The 26,611-nt window shown below is 43.7% G+C and overlaps 1 protein-coding gene across 1 annotated transcript in view; it reads left to right on the top strand.

Annotated features, from left to right (window-relative positions):
* Window positions 1-4,261: 4,261 nt before the first annotated feature.
* LOC137355955 (deleted in malignant brain tumors 1 protein-like) overlaps window positions 4,262-26,611 on the top strand; it is a 44,650-nt gene continuing 22,300 nt past the window's right edge. The window contains exons 1-5 of the mRNA XM_068021655.1: window positions 4,262-4,336; window positions 13,427-13,459; window positions 14,673-14,987; window positions 24,511-24,543; window positions 25,296-25,610. Coding sequence (XP_067877756.1) covers window positions 4,291-4,336; window positions 13,427-13,459; window positions 14,673-14,987; window positions 24,511-24,543; window positions 25,296-25,610 — 742 coding nt within the window. The 5' untranslated portion in view covers window positions 4,262-4,290. The remainder of the gene's footprint in view (window positions 4,337-13,426; window positions 13,460-14,672; window positions 14,988-24,510; window positions 24,544-25,295; window positions 25,611-26,611) is intronic.

The following is a 26,611-nucleotide window of genomic DNA, read 5'->3' as shown; positions in this document are numbered from 1 at the left end:
TGGAATGGTCGATTGTCTCCCTGGTGCCAGGGTAAAAATATCACTGAATGGGTGAAGGACATTATGTGGAGGATTGGGGAACAATTAGAAGTCCTGGTCCATATGGGAACCAATGACACTGGTAGGGAAAGGATTGAGGTCTTACAGGCAGAAAAAGAAGAAAGAGCAGGACCTCAAAGGTAATAATCTGGATTACTGCCAGTGCCACGTTCCCGTGAATACAGAACCAGACGATAGTGCAAGTGAATGCGTGTCTGCAGAAATGGTTGAAGGAGGAGTCCCGGGGAACAACGACCAGATTTGGACCAGGAAGGACCTGGACAAGGCACAACAGTTGCAACAGCACAGGGCTAGGACCAATGTACTGGAGGGAAGCTTAAATAGTGCTGTGAGGGAGAGTTTAAACTAATATGACAGGTTTGGGACACCAGACTCAACAACAGAGAAGGAACAGGGTACATGGATAATTAAAAGGGAGAAAAAAGCAACAACACGAAGAATAGTGCAGTAAAAGCGGGATGTAAAAGGCCAAAACTCAAAGCCAACTAGCATGGTATGAAATGCATGAGTGTTAATGAAAGAAGTGGAAGAAATAAGATTGCCGAGGTTACATCTGCAAGTTGCCACATAGGGTTATGATAAAGTGGGTTTGACGGGGATCTTTCTTAAACATCAGCAGCATCAGGAATTAAACATTGTGTTCAGCAGGGATAGAGAAGGGGAAAATAAATAAGTGGGAGACAGCATTGATCTGGGATAATATTACAATTCTGGAGAAGAGCAAATACTAGGGGTTTCAACGAGTGAATCTATTCCCTAATCCATTCAGAAAATGATGCGTTAAATAGCTCAGTGTTTATTTTACACACCCCCTAACAGTGAGCACTAGATTATGGAGTTATTCTGTCGCCGAAGTTCAGAGAAATATAGAAACGCTTTAACCTTCAATTGCACTAATGCAGTCTGCGACAACCCATAGTAAAAGGGGAAAGAGGGAAAACAAGAGCAACAACTTGTTATTTATGTCGTGTCCTTAACGTAGTTAAAATATTCAAGTTGCATTATCAAACAAAACTTGATAGCGAGCAGCGTAACAAGATATTACGGCAGTTGATCAAATGCTTTGTCAAGGTGGTAAGTTTTAAGCAGCATCTTAAAGAAGGCAAAAGATGTAGCGAGGCAGAGGTTTATGGAGGGAATTCCAGAATTTAGGATCTTGGCAAATGAAAACAAGACCATCAGCGATGGAGCGATTAAATTTGGGAATGCTGAAGATTTCAGAATTGAAGGAGCACAAATATCTGATAGGGCTGAAGGAGATTACAGAGGTAGGGAGGGAAGCGGTCATTCAGAGATTAGAAAATACGCGTGGGGATTTCAATATTGTTAAGGTGCATAACCCGAAACTAATGCGAGTGCAGCAGTGATGGATGAACGGGACCTGGTGTGACTTTTAAATAGGCAGCAGAGCTTTGAATGTCCTCGAGTGAACTGAGGATGCAAAGCGGGAGACTGGCTGAGACTGCATTGGAATAGTCAGTCTAAAGGTAAATATGGGGCATTAGATGATAAACTCTCTAGATGAAAAAAAACGTGTTGTCAGTTAAAGTAAAACAGAAAGAAGAGATTCATTACAAATGCCATATAAAGAATATAATCTAAAACCAAACAGAAAGCAGAGTGTGTAGGGAGGAATAGTAAAAGAATACAAGAAGGGCAAAGAAAGGGTATAAAAATGAGCAACTAACAGAAAAGGGGATCACAAATCTTGTAAAATATGTAACAGTAAAAGTGATAGTTAAAGGAATGATTGGGCAGATTATGGACAAACAAATCAATATTCCTGTTGAGGCAGAGGGCATGACTGAGGTACTGAATGAGTAATTTGCATCTGTCTTCACAAAAGAAGAGGTTGAAGTTAATGTCGCAGTCGAGGAGAGGGAAGGAGAGATCTTGCAGAGAATAAAATAGATGGGAAGGCGGTGATAAAAAGTTTAACATCACTAAATGTCGACCACTCCCCTGGTGCAGATTGGATGCATCCCAGGTTGCTGAAGGAAGCTATGTTGGAGATAACAAAAGCTCTGACCACAATGTTACAATCCTCCTTGCATATTGCACTGGTGTCAGAGAACAGGAATTCGGGAAATGCTAGACTCCTGTTCAAAAAACGAAAGAGGAGAGGGGAAGCCTTGTAACTACAGGTTAATCTGGCTGACGACAATGAAGCTTGAGAGAACAGCAAGAGACACTCATCAAGAGCAACATTAATTTTCACATGCAGTAACATGGATTAAGATGGGAAAGGCATCTCGGATTAGCTAAAGACCAATCTTGTGCAAATAACAGGATTGCGTTATGTAATGAAGTAAGTGACTACAGTAGACCTTGTGTATGTGGGCATCCAATTTTGACCAAGTATCTCACAACAGACATATTCAGAAAGTAGGAATACATATTATTAAAGGGACTATGTCAGCTCGAGTAGTCGATTGGCTATGAGATAGGAGGCTGAGAGCAGTAGTGAATGGATGTTCTCCTGACAAGAGAGAGTGGGGATCGCCCGGGGGTTGGCTTTAAGACTACAGTTTTTTCCTGTTTCCTACAAATTACATAGACTTGGGGAGAGAATGTATAATTTTGGCATTTGCGTATGGTACATGCTTGGCTCTGTATAAATCATGAACATCATAATAGCAGACTTTAGGAGGACAAGCACAGTCTGGTGAAATGGGCAGATCCATAGTGGATGCAATTTATTGTGGTCAAGTCAGAAGTGATTCTCATTAGGAAACATCATGTCAGTATAATATAAATGGTGCCATTTTCAGGGGATGCAAGAACAGCGGGACCCGGGGAATGCATGTCCATAAATCTTCAAGGCTTGCAGTGCAAGTAGCGAAGCTGATAGAGAAGTTGTATGGGGTACTTGCTTTGAAAATCGGGGTAATGATTGTAAATGTAAAGTAAACCTTTACAAATCAATTGTTATGACTCAGCTGGTGTCTTGAGTACAGTTCCGGGCATGAATACCTTGGAAGAATGTCAAGGCCCTGGAGAGGGGACAGAGGAGGGTTAGCAGGAAGTCACCATGGGTGAGGGATTTCATTTAGGTGACAGAATGGAGGAGCTTGGACTGCTCTCATTAGAGCAGAGACGTTTCAGGAGATCTAACAGAGTTCAAAATAATGAGGCGTTATGAAAGAGTAAGAATGGGGAAATTATTTTCCGTCACAAATGAGTCGGTCACCAGAGATCACGGCCGGGATCTAATGGCCCCCCAGAGGCGTGAGCGGAAGCCTTGAGGGAGAGGGTAGGGGGCATGGAGAAAAGCGGCGGGTGGCAGGGGATGTGACAGGATGAAGATCCTATTGCCTAGTTATGGGATCCTTCCACCGCTGCCGGGATCTTACCAGTGGTGAGGTCCTCCGAAACATGGAGAGGAGACCTTCTGAAACGAAGCACTCTCCCTGCGGCCTTGTCGGTGGGGTGGGGCGCTGCCTCCTTCTTGGGCAATTTGTGGCCCACATAGCACCCCCACCGGGAGCCAGTTCATTCCCCGGGACCTCACTCCTCCTGGACCACAACAACACCACCCAGGCCTTCTCAGCAGGGCCTTACGTGGCCCCGACTCATCGAGCTCTGCTCTGGGGTTCCAGCGCTGGGCCTGAGTCCGCGGCCTTCTGTAGAACCAGCAGAATAACTGAAGGGATAATCAAGAGACATTTCTTCACACAAAGGCTTGCTAAGATCTAGAAAGCACGACCTCAAAGAGTGATGAAATCAGATTCCAGAGGAATTTATGAAAGACAATTGAACAAGTACTTGAAATGGACTAGCTTGCAGAGTTATGAGAAAAAGCTACGTATGTGACAATAAATTAGACATCTCTTTCAAGGGACGTCTCTGACTAAAGTAGCAGAATGGCCTTCCCAGTGCATTTATGATTCTATGATCTGGACGCCAGATCAGTGACTCATTTACTTTTCACAGTGTCACACATCATTGACCACGCAGGATAGGCTGTTAGTTGGAACCTGGGTTCATTGTATCCATTAATGGTCACATTTCTTCTCATTGGTGAATTTTGCCAGACTGTAATTCACAGTTCACACAAGTTAACATCTATTGGTTATTTGGAAGGAATCATTGGTTTCTGCAGAAACTTCTATCAAACGATGAACTACCGCAACAGCCGGAGTGTCAGAAGCTGCAAGTGGGGGCTCTCAGTGTCTGAGAACAGCGTTTGGTTAATGTTCTGGCCTCATCGCTATACCCAGTGCCAGAACGATGCTGTGGTCCTTCCTAACCCTGTTTCTACTGCAGTTTTTGAACTGTGAGTTACGGATTATTGAATGTATTATGTTATTTACTGAAATAACTGATTATTTCACTGAAAAAATGATTATATACTGATTATTATTGAAAGATGTGCATCATTAATATGATTATCGTCTTCACTACAGAACATAGTCAGGTGATGTGGAAAGTAATTAATGCTTTATACATTTTAATGTCCATGTGCAGAGTTTAATGAAATATCGGAACATATTTATTGCCTTCTACTTGCCGCTTGTACAGACAGAGCAGACTGGAGTTGAAAATCTAATGGGACTGTTTAAACTGAGTCTGTTAGAAAAAGAGCTGCTTCGTTGTTAGAATAGAATCTGTCAGTGTCTGGGATCAATTTGCAGAAAACGGTTCTATTTTATTTACAGTTGTGATTCATTGCGAAGGTGTGAAATGGATATTGAAATGGTTTATATAATTTGTAGAAGTTTCATTTGATACATCCTTTGGATTGGTTGTTTCCATTTTAAGTTCTATCAGTTACAAATAGGAATAACTCTCCATTTGTATAAAAATGCCTTACGTTTATATAGCGCACTTCACGACGTCAGGACGTCCCAAAGAGCTTCCCTGTCAATTCAGTACTGTTTTGTAGTGTTGTCCATACTGTAATGTAGGAAACGCGGCAGCCAAGTTACACACAGCAAGCTCCGACAAATAGCAATGTGATAATGACCAGAATAATATATATATTTGTTTGATGTTGGTCGACGGATCAAAATCTGCCAGAGCATTGGGATAGCTCCCCTGCCCTTCTTCCAAATAGTGCACCTGAGAGTGCAGATGGGACATGGGTTGAACTTCTCCTCCGAAATACAACCCCTTTGAACAGTTCAGCACAACCTCAGTACTAGAGTGGCAGCCCAGATTTTGTATCAAGTCTCTGGAATTAGACTTGAACCCACCAACTACTGACACAGAGGCGATAGTGCTGCCGATTGAGCTGCTGTTGACAGTAATATTGTTTTGGTGACAGCAAACCAGTTTGGAATATTTTAAATTTCATTAACGGGTATTTTAAATTCCCAGTTGAGATGTGTGTCGAACACAAAGACGGCGGCAGTTTGCTTTCTTTTTTCTCCTGCGTTTCTTGCAATGACACAGCCAGCTGGAATTGTAATTCTAATCTGATTATTTAAAACGAGCCTGATAGAAGTATAGTGCGGTTCTTGTTTGAATGCAGTACATCAGAGTCTGGGTGTAAGTTTACTCACTGTGTGTAGAACACCAGTTAAAACTACATCGACTGCCGACTGAACCCCCACACACTTTTCTGTCACAGAAATTTCTCAATACAAGTGTTGCCAAACCTCCTAATGATACAGTTGATGAAACTAAATATTTTAAAATAGTTTGTTCAGCGTTGAAGTGTTATACAAAATCTATAAAAACATCTCACCTGGAGATAGAAACAATATTTTTCAATTGGCTTTAATTATTAGTATAATTATGTTCAAGTGCACGCTGCAAAAATGGTATTACTGCAAGTTTTTAAATCCTTGGGGATTTTGCTCTGTATTATTGATTAGTTAGTGATGATCTTCAATATTAGCAACTTTTATATTAAAAGACATCACGCAATTTCCACCATTTATATGTACAGTGTCTATTCGCATATTTTTACGCAGTGTCATGTAGCGTACAATGAGTTAGAGATATTGTTCCTCAATATCGTTTCAACGGCTCGATATATTTATTGTTTTATTCTGTCGATGACTCCATTCTGTTTCGCACTGTTTCCAGTGCGTGGTTGGTTCCATTTATTAATCTCTGGCTATAAAAATAAACATTATTGGTTTATTGACAGGGCAACTTTGCCCCAGTGTTATCAGATACGTTATGTATTTAACTAATTATATTTCCGTGAATATTACCTAATTGGATTTTAAAATCCTGTTCTGTGAATTATTTAAAGAACATTTTATTCAAGCCACAGAAAAGGGAAAAATGAAGCGCACATGATTCCCTGTATCCTTTTCTCAAATCGCAAGTTGCTCAGAATCATTATTATAAGCAGGCATGCTTTTTTAAATTATTAATTGCTAGACTATGAAGTGAATATTGAAATAGTTTATCTGATTTATAGAATTCACATTTAATACGGATCTTAAAAGCAAAATACTGCGGATGCTGGAAATCTGAAATAAAAACAAGAAATGCTGGAACCACTCAGCAGGTCTGGCAGCATCTGTGGAAAGAGAAGCAGAACTCTGCTTCTCTTTCCACAGATGCTGCCAGACCTGCTGAGTGGTTCCAGTATTTCTTGTTTTTCATACGGATCTTAGGTTGTTGTTTTGATTTTACATTGCATCAACATCAAAGGGACTTGGATAGGTTGCAGTGCTGGGCTGAAAAGTGGCAGATGGAGTTTAACCCTGAAAAGTGTGAGGTCGTCCATTTTGGAAGGACAAACATGAATGCAAAATACTGGGTTAACGGTAGGGTTCTTGGGCATGTGGAGGAGCAGAGAGACCTTGGGGTCTATGTGCATAGATCATTGAAAGTTGCAAGTCAAGTGGATAGGGCTGTGAAGAAGGCATATGGGGTGTTAGCGTTCATTAGCAGAGGGATTGAATTTAAGAGCCGTGAGGTGATGATGCAGCTGTACAGGACCTTGGTAAGGCCTCATTTGGAGTACTGTGTGCAGTTCTGGTCGCCTCATTTTAGGAAGGATGTGGAAGCCTTGGAGAGGGTGCAGAGGAGATTTACCAGGATGTTGCCTGGAATGGAGAATAAGTCTTACGAGGAAAGGCTGAACATTCTAGGCCTCTTCTCATTAGAAAGGAGAAGGATGAGGGGTGACATGATAGAGGTTTATAAGATGATCAGGGGAATAGATAGGGTAGACAGTCAGAAACTTTTTCCCCGGGTGGAGCAAAGCGTTACAAGGGGTCATAAATTTAAGGTGAAGGGTGGGAGATATAAGGGGGATGTCAGGGGAAGGTTCTTTACCCAGAGAGTGGTCGAGGCATGGAATGCCTTGCCCGGGGAAGTTGTTGAGTCAGAAACTTTAGGGACTTTCAAAAGGCTTTTGGATAGGTATATGGATAAAGGAGAATGATGGGGTATAGATTAAATTGTCCTTGACAGAGGACAAAGGATCGGCACAACATTGTGGGCCGAAGGGCCTGTTCTGTGCTGTATGTTCTATGTTCTAACATTAAACAGGGAACTATTATCCATTCTGTTGCTTTTCGAAAACATTGTTTTTGGAAAATGTTGCACCTTATTAAATTCCCAGGTCGTACATGTGAGAAATTTTGATTTAATTCCAAAATTGAACACAAATACTGCCGCAATTTGTTTTATTTGGTTCTCCGCAGCGCTTGTCCAAACACAAAGGACTGTAGTTGAAATTCTAAGGAGATTTTTTAAACACAGTAGAACGTGATCACAGTGAGAATAAAAGATCTCAGAGTCTGTGGTCGATGGTAACACAGGGATTTTAGAACAGCAGTAAAAGCTAAATCTACTGCCGACTGAACCCACACGGGCATTTCTGTCCAAGGTCTTTCACATTCGAAGTGTTGACTGAGCCAGTGTGGTATACTGAATGAAATAAAATATTTTAAATTGTATTTTCAGTGTTGGAGTGTTGCACATGATCCATAAATATTGTATAATATATTAACTAGAGGCAGCACCAATATTATTTCATTGAGCATTAATTATTAATGTCATTGTGAAGAGCCTCTGCAAAAGATGATGTTGCTGAATATTCTAAGATTTCCGGAGGATTTTCTGCTTATTGTTGTTTACTTAACGATGAACCTGAAAATGGGGAACTTTGTTTCGTAAATTAATCACCTTATTTCTCATATGTACAGTTTCGAGTAATAATTAATGTGACACAATCTCCTTCTACATGCTCCTCTTATGTAAAGCATAGTGAAGTGTTTAATGAGATATCCTGAATAGTCTCCTTCCACCTTTTCGATATTTTTGTGGAGATTTTCGGTCAATGGCTCCATTCCGTTTCCAGTGCTGGTTTGGTTAAATTTATTATTGTCTATTGACAACAAATGCTGGTTAACGACAGGGAAACGTTCCCTAAAAGTTATTAGATATTTCCGTGATGAATTTTCTTTTGTTTTTGTAAAAAGCGATTCGATTCTAAAATCCTGACTTTGACGGTAATTTAAGAATATTTTCTGCAAGCCATAGAACGGACAGAAAGAATGAAATGCATCTGACTCCCTGAATCGTTTATTTTACCAATCGGCTGCTGATCAAAATCAATTTGTAGGAAATGTGCATATTTATAAAGTGAATATTGAAACAGTTTCTTTAATTTATAAATGCATCATTTAATACATTTTGTCCTGTTTTACTTTAACTTCATCAAACTCACGTAGGGAACTGTCGATGACAGTACAAACGTATCTAATATCAATCATCTGATTAACATTTAATTGCATTTTCGGAGGAGATTTGAGTTAAATTTAGGTTTATTACCATAATTGAACATAAATACCGCAACAGTTGGTTTTATTTTGTTTCCTATGGCTCTGGTAGAGACGCAGCAGACAGCAGTTAAAATTCTAATCAATCGTTTAAAATGGAGCCTCTTGGAAGTAGAAAGTGCTCAGTGTTACAGTTGAGTGTATGGGAGTCAGAAATGCAGAATACAGGTATCTGCATCTTGGCGACTCATCCCACATTGAGATTTCTGTCCTGGAATTTCTCAGTGAAGTGCTGTGTGACACAGAGAATTAGATTAAAACGTTTGTACAGCATTTGGAATGTTCGGAAAGGACTATAAATATTGTATAATATATTAACTGGAGGTGGAAGCAATGTTGCTTCATTTGTACTGATTATTAATAGAATTATCAATTACACTCTCCAAAAACGATGCTACTGATCTCAGAGCGATTCACTGCATGAGCAATTTTATTTAGTTGGTGATAATCTTCAAAACTAAGCTTTTTTACATTCAGTCATGCTTTCTATTTCTTATATTTATATGCATGGTGTCGTGTAATAATTAGTGTTTCTCAGTCTCTTTCTACATGATTCATACATTTGATGCAGTATTTAATATCCAGAATTGTTTATGAATTTCTTTCCACATGCCCCACACTTTTGTATCGTGCTACACAATGTTTAAGGGAAGATCCGGAGTTGTTTCCCAATCTCTGGGGAAAGGCCGGGAAAGTGGATTTGGGGCAGTAGATAAGTCATGATCTTATTGAACGGCGGAGTAGTATGAGTAGGCAGCATGATCCACTCCTACTCCTATTAAGTCCATTAATGATATTCCACATGTCCCATACTCTGGACATCTTGTGGAACAAATTCTGAATTCGTTTGCCTATTGAAATTGAACAGACAGTGCCCAGAACAATTTGTTTCGGTTCTGTAAATGTTCGGTGTGTGTTTAGTTATTTCTAACGGTGGTAATGCTTCTTCAGGCACTAGCTGATGTGTTCTGGAGATAGATTGTTAAAATGTACTGATCATGCTATTGACGTACATAATCCGGATTGTTTGATGTGAGTTCCTTCTGTCCGATGCTTTTCCCGTGGTTTGAAGCTTAGCCTTTGGCCTCCCTGTTTCGAGAGACAATGGGTAAGCGCCTAGAGATGGTCAGTGGTTTGTGGAGCAGCGCCTGGAGTCGCTATAAAGGCCAATTCTAGAGTGATAGACTCTTCCACAGGCGCTGCAGATAAAATTGGTTGTCGGGGCTGTTCCACAGTTGGCTCTCGCCTTGCACTTCTGTCTTTTCTGGCAATCACTGGCAACTGACTCCCACGACTTGTGGTCAATGTCACAGGATCTCATGTCGCGTTAGCAGACTTTATAGCAGAGACATGGACAGCTGGTTGGTCTGATACCAGGGACGAGTTCACTGTACAATGTGTCCTTGAGGATCCTGCCATTTTCCATGCGCCTCACATGGCCAAGTCATCTCAAAAGCTACTGGCTCAGTAGGGTGTATATGCTGGGGTTGTTGGCCACCTCGAGGACTTCTGCGTTGGAGTATGGTCCTGTCACCTGATGCCAAGGATTCTTCAGATGCAGCGAAGATGGAATAAATTGAGACGCCGCTCTTGGCTGACATACGTTGTCCAGGCGTTGCTGCCATAGGGCAAGGTACTGAGGACACAGGCTTGCAACATTCGGACTTTTGTGTTCTGTGTCAGTGCGCCATTTTCCCACACTCTCTTGGCCAGTCTGGACATAGCAGTGGAAGCCTTTCCCATGCGCTTGTTGATTTCTGCATCTAGAGACAGGTTACTGGTGATAGTTGAGGCGAGGTAGGTGAACTCCTGAACCACTTCCAGAGCGTGTTCGCCAATATTGATGGATGGAGCATTTCTGACGTCCTGTCCCATGATGTTCGTTTTCTTGACGCTGATGGTTAGGCCTAAATTCGTTGCAGGCAGCCACAAACCTGTCGATGAGTCTCTGCAGAGACTCTACAGTGTGAGATGTTAATGCAGCATCGTCAGCAAAGAGGAGTTCCCTGATGAGGACCTTACGTACTTTGCTCTTCGATCTAAGACGGGCAAAGTTGAACAACCTGCCACCTGAACTTACGTGGAGGAAAATTCCCTCTTCTGAAGACTTGAACGCACGTGAGAGCAGCAATGAGAAGAAGATCCCAAACAGTGTAGGTGCGAGAACACAGCCCTGTTTCATGCCACTCAGGATAGGAAATGGGTCTGATGAGGCACCACAATGCTAAATTGTGCCTTTCATATTGTTATGGAATGAGGTGATGATACTTAATAGCTTTGGTGGACATCTGATCTTTGCTAGTACTCTGAAGAGACCACGTCTGCATTCGAGGTCAAAGGTTTTGGTGAGATCAATGAAAGCAACGTCGAGGGGCATCTGTTGTTCACGGCATTTCTCCTGTAGCTGGCGAATGGTGGATCTCTCTACTCGAAAGCGGCACTGTACCTCAGGGTCCACATGCTCCGCCAGCTTCTGGAGTCTGTTTAAAACGACTCAAGGGAAGGCTTTCCCCACTATGCTGAGCAGGGAGATTCCATGGTAGTTGTTGCAGTCACCGCTATCGTCCTTGTTCTTATAGAGGGTAATGATAATGGCATCGTGCATGTCCTGTGATACTGCTCCCTCATCCCAGCACAGGCAAAGCAGTTCATGGAGTGCTGAGTGTATAGCAGGCTTGGCACTTTTGATTTATTTCAGGGTCAATTCCGTCCTTTCGGGGGCTTTACTACTGCCTATAGAATCAATGGCATCACAGAGTTCCGATTTTGAAAGTAACTTTGTGATGGTACACCAAGAAATGCATTCAAAATGTTTCGTGAACAGCAATGAGAGCAGTTAGAAACTGTAAGGAAGGATACGAGGGAAAATCGAGGGATCAGCAGATATGAGGAGTCGGGTAGATAAATGGAAAAATAGGAATGATTGAGAAAGGGGAACGACTGAACAATTATCTGAGACAGTAAGAGATAAATTCGATGAACAGGCAAGTATTGGAGTCTCGGTTACAGATTGTTTAGATTCATTTGCGGGATATGAGCTCACTGGCAAGGCAGAATTTACTGAACAACCCTACTTAGCCAGAGAGAATGGCGGGGTGTTTTCTTGAACCACTATCGTCATTTGGCTATATTGTTCTGCACCCATTTATTGTCCATCCCTAGTTTTCCTAAGAAGGTATTGGTGGGCTTTCTCCTTGAACCATTGGATTATATGGGAGCGGGGGAATGGGTGGAGGGGCGGGAAGGAAAAAGGCGTGACCTGGGTGGTTACAGGCTAAAATGATAAATGTATGAAGAATACGGGAAATGACTGAGTGGATTGAGGAAGATTCACGGACTCTACTGAAGCGCTGAGGTTGGAACCGTTTTTCAGTAAATACAGAAAGATTATTCCAACTCGTCTGTCATTTGGTCACTGGAAAAGGGGAATTTGCGGGAGTTGACTATTATCCAGGGATGTTGGTAGGAATGCCGAGGCTCCAGGACTGGGCAGAAGTCACACACTATTTACATTGCGGAACTATCTGCATAAAGAGAGCAGTGAGATTATAGTTGGGAAACTGTAACGCATTTAAGTTTACTCGGTAAGCACAGCTGAGGACAGGAACCGATTCCCCTTTGTATATAGTATATCAGCAGAGTATACAAAGAGACAATGATGCATGGGACACATATTAACACCAGGGGGATTGGGAACAGGTCAACATACTGACTGCATTCTTACAAATGTAGAAACGCTTAACCAGTAAACCGGAGAACAATTGTTCGAACATCATTAGTGTGTAAAAGAATAGGGCACGTCGGCGAGTATAGGTTACCAGATAATGACAACAGCAGGAACTTAGTCATACTCAGTCAGCACGGAGTTAGGACGCTGACAGACCGTTCATCTTGTTTTGTTTGCTGAAGTTATAAATTAACTAAATGGTGGAAAAACCAAAATACACCTTTACAGAAATTTGAAAGTTCCACCGGGAAGAATTTTCAGTTGACTAAAAGGCATCGAGATCGATTTAATTTAATTTATGTTCCCATCCCGGTACGAACTTTGGACCAGAAAGCTGAATTCACTGAGACTGCCATCACAAGCGGGTTTAAAAGCGGATCCATCGCCAGCCTCTTCTCATGGCACCTACACACGGGTCATCAATGGTCAGAGCATCATCAGCACTAATTTATAGGGCGATGGGGAAAGGGAGTGGGACTAATTAGACAGGTCTTACAAAGAGACAGCAGAGACAACATGGGCCGAATGGCGTCTTTCTATGCTGCTTCATTGGAAGATTCTATAAAGGAGAGGACCATCACCACCGCCTTCTCAGACTAGTAATACTTTCACGCTGGTAATACATGGGGCCCACCCACCGTCAGACAAGGAGTGAGAGAGGGTGTCAGTGTGTGTTTATGTGAAAACAAATCTCGATTTATTTGGCCCATTACCGATATTAATTTGTTGCATAAATTGTATTTTCGGTTTTCAGGAATGAAAACAGATCCCGGTATAACTTCTTCCGTAAAGTGACCCTGTCATTAGTTGCATTTGAGTGTTTTTTTCTGACAGTTTCATTCATTTTGTGCCCCAGTGAACATTAATTCTCAACTTCTCATTTCAGGCAGACCTGGGAACAGTCAGCCTGACCCGTCAGGTAATCGGTCTTTATTTTCACACTCTCTGCTATCCCTCTGCTTCAATAAAAACCATTAAATATTTAGCCTGGGTGATAATCTCAGCGTCTTTTTGATCACGGATTTACCCGCTGCCTGGTTGCCAGTGTTAATAAAGACCTTTCATTCCAGCTGATATATTGCTGCTGCATTCATGCAGAGCGACAATAACAGAGGGTCTCTGAAGAGCAGAGTGTGAATGATTAGCTCCACTCACACTGTTACCTAGCTGAGAGCCAGGTGCTGCCTTCATGTGGAGGTACAATAACAGAGGGTCTGTGAAGAGCAGAGTGTGAATGATCAGCTCCACTCACACTGTTACCTAGCTGAGAGCCAGCTGCTGCCTTCATGTGGAGGTACAATAACAGATGGTCTCTGAAGAGCAGAGTGTGAATGATCAGCTCCACTCACATTGTTACTTAGTTGAGAGCCGGGTGCTGCCTTCATGAGGAGGGACAATAACTGAGGGTCTGTGAAGAGCAGAGTGTGAATGATCAGCTCCACTCACGCTGTTACCTAGCTGAGAGCCGGCTGCTGCCTTCATGTGGAGGTACAATAACAGAGGGTCTCTGAAGAGCAGAGTGTGAAGGATCAGCTCCACTCACACTGTTACCTAGCTGAGAGATGGGTGCTGCCTTCATGAGGAGGGACTATAACAGAGGGTCTCTGAAGAGCACAGTGTGAATGATCAGCTCCACTGGCACACTTGATGCTCCCAAAGGCCCAGCTCACCAATCAGCGGTGACATCGACAACACATGACCATCCAGCCGGGTTTTATTGGCTGTGGTGGGTGAGTTTGCAATTTCTTCTTATCTCTCCTGGTGCTGGGATCTCACAGTGTTCGGCCAATCAGTGAAGAGCACGGTAAACATATGGCCATTACAGGCCCGCCTATATGCCCGCTTCTACAGGTTAAATATATTCTGAACCGATTGCCAACCAGATCGCATTGGAGCCGTTGTGTTGGTGGGAATTTCTGGCTGTCTCCCGCTTCCCTGCTCGTTTACACCGTTTCTTAGAATTTCCCTCTTCTTTTTGCAATTTTTAATAGTTGCTCCCTGTTTTATTCGGGTTCTGGACACAGTCTGACACTGATTCCCCTCTGGCCTGGTGAATGCAGAGGGTCGATGTGCTAGGAACCGGTGGGTTTAATAGACTGTAACCGCATGATGATATTTCTGATGTTTTACAGAGACGGTGAAGCTGAGACTGGTGAATGGGGGCAATCGGTGCGCTGGGAGAGTGGAGATTCACTACAGGGGACAGTGGGGGACTGTGTATCATGATCTGTGGGACCGGCTGGACGCCGCTGTGTTGTGTCGGGAGCTGGGCTGCGGGACCGCGGTCGCTGCACTGGGCTGGGCTCTCTTTGGGGAAGGCTCCGGTCCCGTTGTGACGAGTGATGTAGAGTGCGGCGGGACCGAGGCCGCTCTGCGAGATTGCAAGTCATATCAATGGGATCACTATTCTGAATCACACTCCAATGATTCCGGCGTCATCTGCTCAGGTAAAAATCTTTCTCAGTCTCTCAACTCCTGCCGCAGCTGATAGAATCCATGAAAAAGCAGAAGTAAATTAGTCTGGGACTGTCAGTACCCGGAAAATCAGATGATAATTCCAGTAATCTCCGGTTAAAAATTATGTTATTTAAAATATTAGGATCACTGTTTGTTAAAAATATATCTTTGGTATTATATTTAATACACATTCTCCACCAAGAGCAGAATATACCTGATACTCAGCATATTTACAATACAGACAGAGAAGTTGCCATTGAGATTTTCCCTAAAGCCGCACTGAATGAGTGGAACTGCTGGAAATGTCACAATCTCAATTCAACTCTCCATTCATCAACCCAGCAGCCGCTACCAAGCGTGCGCTGTCAGCTCGGCTGTTTGCCTGCACTGCTCGCTTGGCCTCAGATCTCATATTCTCATATCTTAAACATGTTGTGAAGCTGAGACTGGGGAGCAGGGTAGGGAGGGTTCTCAGCATGGGGGGAGCTGGAGTTATGTGTCAGCGGTTACTGTGTAGCAAGGGAGAAACTTGCACAGTAAAATCCCACTGCTACGGAATGTCAATATGGAAACAACTCTGACAGAATCTCAGGCTACAAGAACTGGAAATAGTTCCAATCAGTTAAGAAAATCCTTTGGAACTGGTCGAGAAGGAACAAATCTGACCCATAGTTCTCGCTTGGTCACTATCAAAGCACATTAATTGGCTTTTACACAATTTGCTTGTTGTGTGAAATTGTTCCAGGCAAAATGGCTATCCGTGAAAAATGCCCGTATTTGGTAATGTAAATTGACATTAATATCCCTGGTGACTATTTTGGAACAATTCTCCTTCCAAGTAAGTACCCGGATGTCCAGGACCGGCAAAAATCTGGGGACCTGCTGGGGATCACTGACTGTCTCTATCCCAATTTCTTCAGGTCTTTATCCATATTGCCATTGAATTTTCAGAATCTGATTACTTCGTAACTCATGATTCAGTTTAAGTCTTATCATTGTTTGATATGCTAGAGATTAGTCTGTGTGCCTGAGCTAAACACCTAACCTGCACACAATAAATAGACGTGTTCCCTCGCTTGTGTCATTTCGATTTAAATTCATCAACATTTGACATTCTGCTTGCTGATTGTGTTGTAGTACCTGAACTCAGTTTTCAAATGAAAACCAGAAAATGTGAGAGATTATCTTTGAAAATAATTGACAATTTACATTGCCACGCGATAGAAATTGATAACATAAGTACTTTACCTCAGATGTGACATGTGGGTACAATATGATCACAATGTTTAGGGCTCTATCAGCTGACTACAAATAAACAGATAAATCGGATTATTGATCAGATTGCGGAAACTCCAACCAACTTTTAATATCAAGCACCTTAAAATGCTCACTGCTGACATATAGTTCCCAGGAAATGCCATGATCAGACTGGTGATTGACGCAGCCCCTCATAGAGTCATCGATTCATATAGCACAGAAACAGGCCCTTCGGCCCATCGTATCTGTGCCGGCCATCCAGCACCTACAATTCTAGTCTCATTTTCCAGCACTTGGCCTTGTATGCTTTGGCGTTTCAAGTGCTCATTTAAATACTTCTTAAATGTTGTGTGGGTTCCTGCCTCTACCACCACTTCAGGCAGTGTATTCCAGATTCCAACCATCCTCTGGGTGAAAATTATTTTCCTCAAATTCCCTCTAAACCTCCTGCTTTTTACCTTAAATTTATGCCCCCTGGTTATTGACCCCTCCACTAAGGGAAAAAGTCTCTTCCTATCTAACCTATCAATGCCCCTCATAATTTTGTATACCTCAATCATATCCTCCCTCTGTCTTCTCTGTTCTAATGTAAACAAGCCTAGCCTTCTCAGTCTCTGTTCATAGCTGAAATGCTCCAGCCCAGGCAACATCCTGGTGAATATCCTCTGCACCCTCTCCAGTGCAATCGCATCCTTCCTATAGTGTGGTGCCCAGAACTGTACACAGTGCTCCATCTGTGGCCCAACTATCGTTTTATACAGCTCCATCGTAATGTCCCTGGTGCTGCCTTCCGTGATCTATGGAAAGGTACACCAAGGTCCCTCTGACCTTCTGTACTTCCGAGCGCCCTACCATCCATTGTATATACCCTTGCCTTGTTAGTCCTCCTAAAATGCATCACCTCACACTTCTCAGGATTAAATTCCATTTGCCACAGCTATGCATCTCATCAGCCCATCTGTATCTTCCTGCAATCTAAGGCTTTCCTCCTCACTATTTACGACAACACCAATATTCATGTCATCTGCGAACTTACCTTATATAATCATTTCTAAATCATTAATATACACTACAAACAGAAAGGGTCCCAGCACCGATCCCTGCGGTACACCACTGGTCACAGGCTTCCACTCGCAAAAACAACATTTAACGACCACCCTCTGCCTCCGACCACTGAGCCAATTGTGGATCCAATTTGCGAAATTGACCTTGATCCCATGGGCTCTTACCTTCGGAACCAATCTCCCATGCCGGACCTTATCAAAAGCCTGACTGAAGTCCATGCAGACTTCATCAACTGATTTACCGTCATCTATACATCTCGTCACCTCCTCGAAAAATTCAATCAAGTTGGTTAGACAGTATCTCCCCTGACAAAACCGTGCTGATTACCGCTGATTATACCCTGCCTCTTCAAGTAGAGATTAATCTTGTCCCTCAGAATTTATTCCAATAGTTTTCCAACCACTGATGTTAGACTCACCGGCCTGGTCCATCCCTGCTAACCTTCTTGAATAATGGTACCTCATTCGGTGTCCTCCAGTCCTGTGCAGGCAGACTGGAGACTTACTGGAACGGAACCTGGGGCACAGTTAGCTTGACCTGGTCGTTACCGAATGCGGAAGTTGTCTGTAAAGAGCTCGGTTGTGGCTCTGGAATAGCGGCGCCGCTTTATGCTCACTTTGGCGAAGGGTCAGGGCCTGTTATCAGTCCGGCTGGCTGCGGACTGCAGAGTGACGTTGGAGTAATATGTTCAGGTACAAACTCCGATAGTAATGGAAACAAAGTGGTTAGCTACAAATATTGTGCTGCCTACTCTGATAGACAGTGACATGTTAGAAACATTCCCATTTTCAGAAAGGGGAGGCTTTTAAACAGCGTTTCATGTTACATTTCTTCACTTTTGCAGTGACCAGGCTGAATGTTCGGCACAAAACTAACAAGTGCGCGAGTACTAGGTGGTATTTATTCAAAGGTGATAAAGAGGATATTGGGACTGCTGACTGTCTTTGTCTTGTATTTGGTTCACTAACCCCCTGGGAATTGCCAGAAATCTCTGAGGCAAAGTGACCTGCCTCAGATAGATTGGAATCGGAAATTGACAGGTCAAACATGACAGGTATTGTATTACAGGTATTATTACAATTGGCAGGTAAGACAATAAATGCGATTTCAAATGGGAAATAATTTGGATACAGACTAGACACATTCCCACTCGGGGGAAAAGGAAGGCGATCCAAAGCCAGATATTCCCAGATTACTAAAGAAATAGGGTTTAAAATAAAGCTTATCATAAAGGTCACGTTCGGAATTCAGTGGAAATTCAATCTGAATACAAAAACTACGGGGAGGAATGAATTGGGACGTAAAAGAGTCCTACAGAGTTTGGAAGAATAGATTAGTGTTTCGCATAACAGAGAACCCAATGGTCTTTTTATAAGCATGTAAAAAGGAGAAAAGGTAGTCAAAAGAAGTAAGCGATGAGGGGGACACCCTGCAATTAAAGGGCAGTGAGTCTAACGACACTGATGGAGAACAGTTTAGACAGAATAAACTGGCTGAAAACTAATTGTCCTTTGGAAGACGATGTGTTATTAAATTAAAGTCTGCATTGATCAGTTAAAGGTAAATTGACTTAATAAGCTTGATTGAGTTCTTTGAAGTACCGAAGAGCTCTGCTGAGAGTTTTGCAGTTGCTATTATGTACACGGGCTTTCAAAAGGCGTTGGATAAAATATCAGGCAATGAGTAGACTTATTAGTAATATTGAAAACATTAGGATTGAAAGTTGAGTGGTTGTGTGGTGCGAAATTGTCCAAGGGAATGAAAAGATCATTTAGTTGTGAACGACGTTTTTGGAAACTGGAGGGAAGTGTGTCGCGGTGTCACATTGGGTCGAAATTGGGACGACTGCTCCTTTTAATATATATTAATAACCTGATACTGTTATACAATGCTTCATTTCAACGTCTGAAGATGACATGGAAGTGGAAAATGCAGTAAATAGTGACGAGAATAGGAATACATTTCAAAACATGGACAGACAGGGAACATAGAACATAGAACAGTACAGCACAGTACAGGCCCTTCTGCCCAAGATGTTGTGCCGACACTTTAACCTACTCTAAGATCAAACTGCCGACATACCCTTCATTCTACTATCATCCATGTACCTATCCAAGAGTCGCTTAAATGTCCCTCCTGTATTTGCGTCTACTACCACCGATGGCAGTGCATTCCACGCACACACCACTCTCTGTGTAAAGAACCTACCTCTGATATCTCCCCTAAACCTTCCTCCAATCACCGTAAAATTATGCCCCCCGGTGATAGCCCTTTTCGCCCTGGGAAAAAGTCTCTGGCACCTCTCATGCTTCTTCACTCCAATGAGAAAAGCCCTAGCTCCCTCAACCTTTCTTCATAAGACATGGCCTCCAATCCAGGCAGCATCCTGGTAAATCTCCTCTGCACCCTATCTAAAGCTTCCACATCCTTCCTATAATGAGGCGACCAGAACTGAACACAATATTCCAAGTGTGGTCGAACCAGGGCTTTATAGAGCTGCAGCATAACCTCGTGGCTCTTAAACTCAATCCCTCTATTAATGAAAGCCAACACCCCATAAGCCTTCTTAACAACCCTATCAACTTTGAGGGATCTATGGACGTGGACACCAAGATCCCTCTGTTCCTCCACACTGCCAAGAATCCTGTCTTTAAGCCTGTATTCTGCATTCAAATTCGACCTTCTGAAATGAATCACTTCACACCTTTCCAGGTTGAACTCCATCTGTCACTTCTCAGCCCAGCTCTGCATCCTGTCAATATCCCGTATAAACATACAACAGTCCTCCACACTATCCACCACTCCAGCAACCTTTGTGATATCGGCAAACTTACTAACTTAGCCTTCCACTTCCTCATCCAAGTCATTTATAAAAATCACAAAGAGCAGAGGTCCCAGAACAGATCCCTGCGGAACACCACTGGTCACCGAGCTCCAGGCTGAATACTTTCCATCTACTACCACCCTCTGTCTTCTATGGGCCAGCCAATTTTGTATCCAGACAGCCAAATCTCCCTGTATCCCATGCCTCTTTACTTTCTGAATGAGCCTACCATGGGGAACCTTATCAAACGCCTTGCTAAAATCCATATACACCACATCCACTGCTCTTCCTTCATCAATGTGTTTTGTCACATCGTCAAAGAATTCAATAAGGCTTGTGAGGCATGACCTGCCCCTCACAAAGCCATGCTGACGATCTCGACTCAAACAATGCTTTTCTCAATAATCATAAATCCTGTCTCTCAGAATCCTCACCAATAATTTGCCCACCACTGAGGTAAGACTGAGTGGTCTATAATTCCCAGGATTATCCGTATACCCTTTCTTGAACAAGGGAATAACATTTGCCATCCTCCAATCATCTGGTACTACTGCAGTGGACAGTGAGGTCGCAAAGATCATCGCCAAAGGCGCGGCAATCTCCTCCCTTGCTTCCCGGAATATCCTTGGGTATATCCTGTCTGGCCCCGTGGACTTATCTATCCTCATGTCTTTCAAAATTTGCAGCACATCCTCCTTCTTAACATCAACTTGTTCGAGCATATCAGCCTGTCACACGCTGTCCTCACAAACGACAAGGTACCTCTCATTAGTGAATACTGAAGCAAAGTATTCATTAAGGACCTCCCCTACCTCCTCCGACTCCAGGCACAAGCTCCCTCCGCTATCCCTGATCGGCCCTACCCTCACTCTGGCCATCCTCTTGTTCCTCACATAAGTGTAGAACGCCTTGGGATTTTCCTTCATCCCACCCGCCAAGAATTTTTCATGTCCCCTTCTAGCTCTCCTAAGTCCATTCTTCAGTTCCTTCCTGGCTACCTTGTAACCCTCTAGAGCCCTTTCTGATCCTTGCTTTCTCCACCTTAAGTAAGCTTCCGTCTTCCTCTTGACTAGCTGTTGCACATCTCTTGTCATCCAAGGTTCCTTCACCCTACCATCCCTTTCCTTCCACATCGGGACAAACCTATCCAGCATTCGCAGCAAGTGCTCCCTAAACAACCTCCACATTTCTGTCGTGCATTTCCCTGAGAACATCTGTTCCCAAATTAGGCTCCCCAGTTCCTGCCTAATAGCATTGTAATTCCCCCTCGCCCAATGAAATATTTTCCCATCCCGTCTGCTCCTATCCCTCTCCATGACTATTGTGAAGGTCAGGGAGTTGTGGTCACTATCACCGAAATGCTCTCCCACCGAGTGATCTGCCACCTGGCCTGGTTCGTTGCCAAGCACCAAATCCAACATAGCCTCCCCTCTAGCCGGCCTATCTACATATTGAGTCAGGAAACCTTCCTGGACACACCTGACAAAATCTGCTCCATCCAAACTATTTGCACTAAGGAGGTTCCAATCAATATTAGGGTACTTGAAGTCACCCATGACAACAACCCTGTTACTTCTGCACCTTTCCAAAATCTGCCTCCCAATCTGTTCCTCCATGTCTCTGTTGCTATTGGGGGGTCTATAGAAAACTCCCAATAAAGTGACTGCTCCTTTCCTGTTTCTGACTTCCACCCATATTGACTCAGTAGACAAACACTCCTCGACGACCTCCCTTTCTGCAGCTGTGATACTATCCCTGATTAGCAATGCCACTCCCCCACCTCTTTTACCTCCCTCGCTATTCCTTTTGAAACATCTAAACCCCGGAACATCCAACATCCATTCCTGCCCCTGTGATATCCAAGTCTCCGTAATGGCCACAACATCGTAGCTCCAAGTACTGATCCATGCTCTAAATTCATCACCCTTATTCCTAAAACTTCTTGCGTTAAAATAGACACACTTCAACCCATCATACTGGCTGCAACTTTGCCCTGTCAACTGTCTAACCTTCCTCACAGACTCTCTGCACTCTGTATCTGCCTGTTCAACAGCTACCCCATCCACTGATCCGTCACTCTGGTTCCCTCCCCCCTGCCAAACCTGTTTAAACCCTCCCGAAGAGCTCTGGCAAACCTCCCGGCCAGGTTATTGGTGCCCCTCCAGTTCAGGTTCAACCCGTCCTTCTTGTTCAGGTCCCACCTTCCCCAGAATGTATCCCAATGATCCACATATCTGAAGCCCTCCCTCCTACACCAGCTGCACTCACTCCCTGTTTCTAGCCTCACTCGCACGTGGCACCGGTATCAAACCTGAGATTACTACTCTGCTCGTCCTGCCTTTTAGCTTCTAACCTAACTCCCTATATTCACTTTTCAGGTCCTCATCCCTTTTCCTAGCTATGTCATTGGTACCAATGTGTACCAAGACGTCTGGCTGCTCCACCTCCCCCTTAAGAATCCCGTAGACTGGACCCGAGACATCCCTGACCCTGGCACCCGGGAGGCAACATACCATCCGGGTGTCTCATTCGCGACCACAGAATCTCCTGTCTGTTCCTCTAACCATTGAATCTCCTATCGCTATCACTCTCCTATTCTCCCCCCTTCCCTTCTGAGCCACAGAGCCAGGCTCAGTGCCAGAGACCTGGCCGCTGTGTCATTCCCCTGGTAGGTCGTCCCCCCCAATTCTATCCAAAACGGTATACTTATTATTGTGGGTAACGGCCACAGGGGATCCTGTAATGTGCGCCAATTCCCTTTCCCTCCCCTGACGGTCACCCAGCGACGTTTATCCTGTAACTTAGGTGTCACTACTACCCTATAACTGCTCTCTATCACCCCCTCAGCCTCTTGTATGATCCTAAGTTCATCCAGCTCCAGCTCCAGTTCCCTCAAGCGGTCTGTGAGGAACTGGAGTTGGGTGCACTGCTCACAGGTGAAGTCAGCAGGGACACAAGTGGTGACCCTTACCTCCCACATCCTGCAAGAGGAGCATGCAACTGCCCTAGCTGCCATCCCCTCCGCTCTAAATTAATATTGGCAGGTACCTCACAGATCAAAGTTTCCGCAGAATAGAGTGAAGTGATTCATTTTAGTGGGCAGAATGAGGAGAGTCAATGTAAATGAAATGATATAAATGTACTGGTGTTGCAGGAACATCGAGATCAGAGGGTGTACGTGCACTTTTTTTTTGACTGTGGAAAAACGAGAATGTTGTTAAAAGGCATAGGAGTTCCTCAACTTAATAAATAGAGGAATAGAGTTTAAAAAGGGCAAGTTATGTTGAGCACTTGGAAAAAAGTGCTTATGTCCAACTGGAGCATTGTCTCAAATTTTCGGCAGACCATTTTAGGAAATATGTTAAGTTCGAGGCGATTTTCCAGAATATTATGTTTGGGCGGGGATCGCAGTTCTACGGAGAGACAAGAGAAACTGGAATTGTTCTCCTTAGAGCAGAAAATGATATCGTTGTTCAGCATCATATAGAGTTTTTTAGAGTAACTAACATTGTATTGTTCCAGGGAACAAAGGATCGGTAATGAGCAGAAACATATTTAATGTGATTGACTAAAGAACCTGAAGGGACACCAGGGAAAATATCTGCAGCGAGCTGTTCTGATCTCGATTACACAGCTGGAAATAGTCGTAGAATCAGATTAAAAAATAACTATCACGTTCCAAAGCCAACTGAATAAATAGTAGAAGTGGAAAATGTCAGCACGATGAAGAGCAATAGAGCGGGACCATTTGATTTGAGTTAAACCTTTAAATTAGATGTTCCGATTCCTTCTCGAACTTTGGCCCGGAAAGCTGAATTCACTGAGAGTGCCATCACAAGCGGGTTTACAACCCTATTCTCACGGCACCCACACACGGGTCATCAATGGTTAGAGCACCACCAGCATAAATTTACAGGGCGATGGAGAAAGGAAGTGGGACTAATTAGACATCTCTTGCAAAGAGACAGCAGAGACCCCATGGGCCGAATGGCGTCTTTCTATGCTGCTTCATGGGAAGATTCTATAAGGGGGAGGACCATCGCCACCACCTTCTCAGGGTACTTTCACACTGGTAATACATGGGACCCAACTACCGTCACCATAAGGAGAGACTGTTTCGGGTGTCGGTGTTTGTATGTGTTGGAACAGTTATGGATACATGTTGGCCCATTACCAATATTAATTCGCTGCAGAAATTGTATTTTTGGTTTAAGGATTGACGAACAGATGAAATCACAGATCCCGGTATAATTTCTTCCGTGATGGGAATAATGACCTTGCAGTTAGTTGCATTTGTGTCTTTTCTTTCTGACAGTTTCATTCATTTCGTGCCCCAGTTAATTCTAATTGTCAACTTCTCATTTCAGGCAGACCTGGGGACAGTCAGCCTGACCCATCAGGTAATCGCCCTTTATTTTCACACTGTCTGCTATTTCTCTGCTCTAATTAATCTCATTAAATATAAAGCTTGGGCGACAACCTCAGCGTCTTTTTGATCACGGATTAACACGCTGCCCGGTTGCTAGTCAGAAAGGGTGTGTGTCCCTCACAGTGTTCCTGAAGATCTTTAATTCTAGCTGAGAAATGGCTGCCGACTTCATGCGGCGGGATAATAACTGAGGGTCTCTGAAGAGCAGAGTGAATGATCAGCTCCACTCGCGCTCTTGCTGCTCCCAAAGGCCCACTTCACTAATCGGCGCTGACATCGACGTCACATGACCATCCAGCCTGTTGTTTATTGACTGTGGTGGGTGTGTTTGCAATTTTTCTGATCTTTCCTGGTGCTGGTATCTCACTGTGTTCGGCCAATCAGTACAGAGCACGATAAACATGTGAGCAATACAGCCACGCCCATCTGCCCACTTCCACAAGTTAAATATATTGTGAGCCTATCGCCAACCGGATCCCATTGGAGCCCGTGTGTTGGTGGGAATTTGCGTCTGTCTCCCGGTTCCCTGCTCGTTTACATCGTTTATTATAATTTCCCTCTCCTTTTTGCCATGTGTAATATTCACTCCGTATTTTATTCGGATTCTGGACACAGTCTGACACTGATTCCCCACTGGCCTGTTGAATCGAAAGGGTCCATGTGCTGGGAACCTGTGGGTTTAATAGACTGTAACCGCTTGATGAAATTTCTAATATTTTACAGAGACAGTGAAGCTCAGACTGGTGAATGGGGGTAGTCGGTGTGCTGGCAGAGTGGAGATTCATTACAGAGGACAGTGGGGAACTGTGGAACATGGTCTCTGGGACCTGCTGGACGCCGCTGTTGTGTGTCGGGAGCTGGGCTGCGGGACCGCGGTCTCTGCACTGGGCGGAGCTCACTTTGGGGAAGGCTCCGGACCCGTTGTGACGACGGATGTAGAGTGCCGCGGGACCGAGGCCACTCTGCGAGACTGTAAGACATTTCACTGGGGTCACTATCCCACGCCACACTCCTATGATGCCAGCGTCATCTGCTCAGGTAAAAATCTTTCTCAGTCTCTCATCTCCCGCCGTGGCTGATGGATTCCGGGACAAAGCAGAAGTAAAATAATCCGGGACGGTCCGTTCCCGGAAAGTCAAATGATAATAATTCCAGTATTCTCCAGTTAGAATTAATATTATTTAAAATATTGGAATCACTATTTGTTAAAATTATATCATTAGTATTATGTTTAATCAAAATTCTCCAACGGGAGCAGTAAATACTTAGCACATTTACAATACAGACAGAGCAGTTTCCATTGAGATTTACCCAGTGAATGAGCGGAACCGCTGGAAATGTCACAATCTCAATCCAACTCTCCATTCATCAACCCAGCAGCCACGACGGGGCATGCGCTGTCAGCCCGGCTGTGCGCCTGCGCTGCTCGCTTGGCTCCAGATTGGATATTGTAAACATGTTGTGAAGCAGAGACAGTGGAGCAGCGGAGGTTTTTCAGCATCGGGGAGCAGCAGAGGTTTCTCAGCATCGGGGAGCTGGAGTAATGGATCAGCGGGTACTGTGTATCACGGGAGGAAACTGCACAGCAAAATCCCATCGCTACTGTATGTCCCATTCTTCTGATCACTGTTGAAACAACAGTGACAGAATCACAGGCTTGAAGAACTGCAAATAGTTCTAATAAATAAGGAGAATCCTATGGAACTGCTCGAGAAGGAACGGAGAATTAATTCTCCCGCAATTCTGACGCATAGTTCTCGCCCAGTCACTATCAATGCCTATTAATTGCTTTTTAAAATGTTTGCTGGTTGTGGGATATTGCCCCAGACAAAACGGCTATCCTTGAAAAATGCCCGTATTTAGTAATGTGAATTGACATTAATATCCCTGGTGACTATTTTAGAACAATTCTCCTTCCAAGTAAGTACCCAGATGTACAGGACCAGAAACGATCTGGGGACCTGCTGTTCCTGGATAACTCATTGTCTCCATCCTAATTTCTTCAGGTTTTTATCCATATCGCCATTGAATTTTCAGAA

This window comes from Heterodontus francisci, chromosome 44, assembly GCF_036365525.1.
Source record: "Heterodontus francisci isolate sHetFra1 chromosome 44, sHetFra1.hap1, whole genome shotgun sequence".
Classification (NCBI taxonomy): Eukaryota; Metazoa; Chordata; class Chondrichthyes; order Heterodontiformes; family Heterodontidae; genus Heterodontus; species Heterodontus francisci.
The sequence above is the reverse complement of the archived record's forward strand: the minus strand, read 5'-3'. Positions and strand labels throughout refer to the sequence as shown.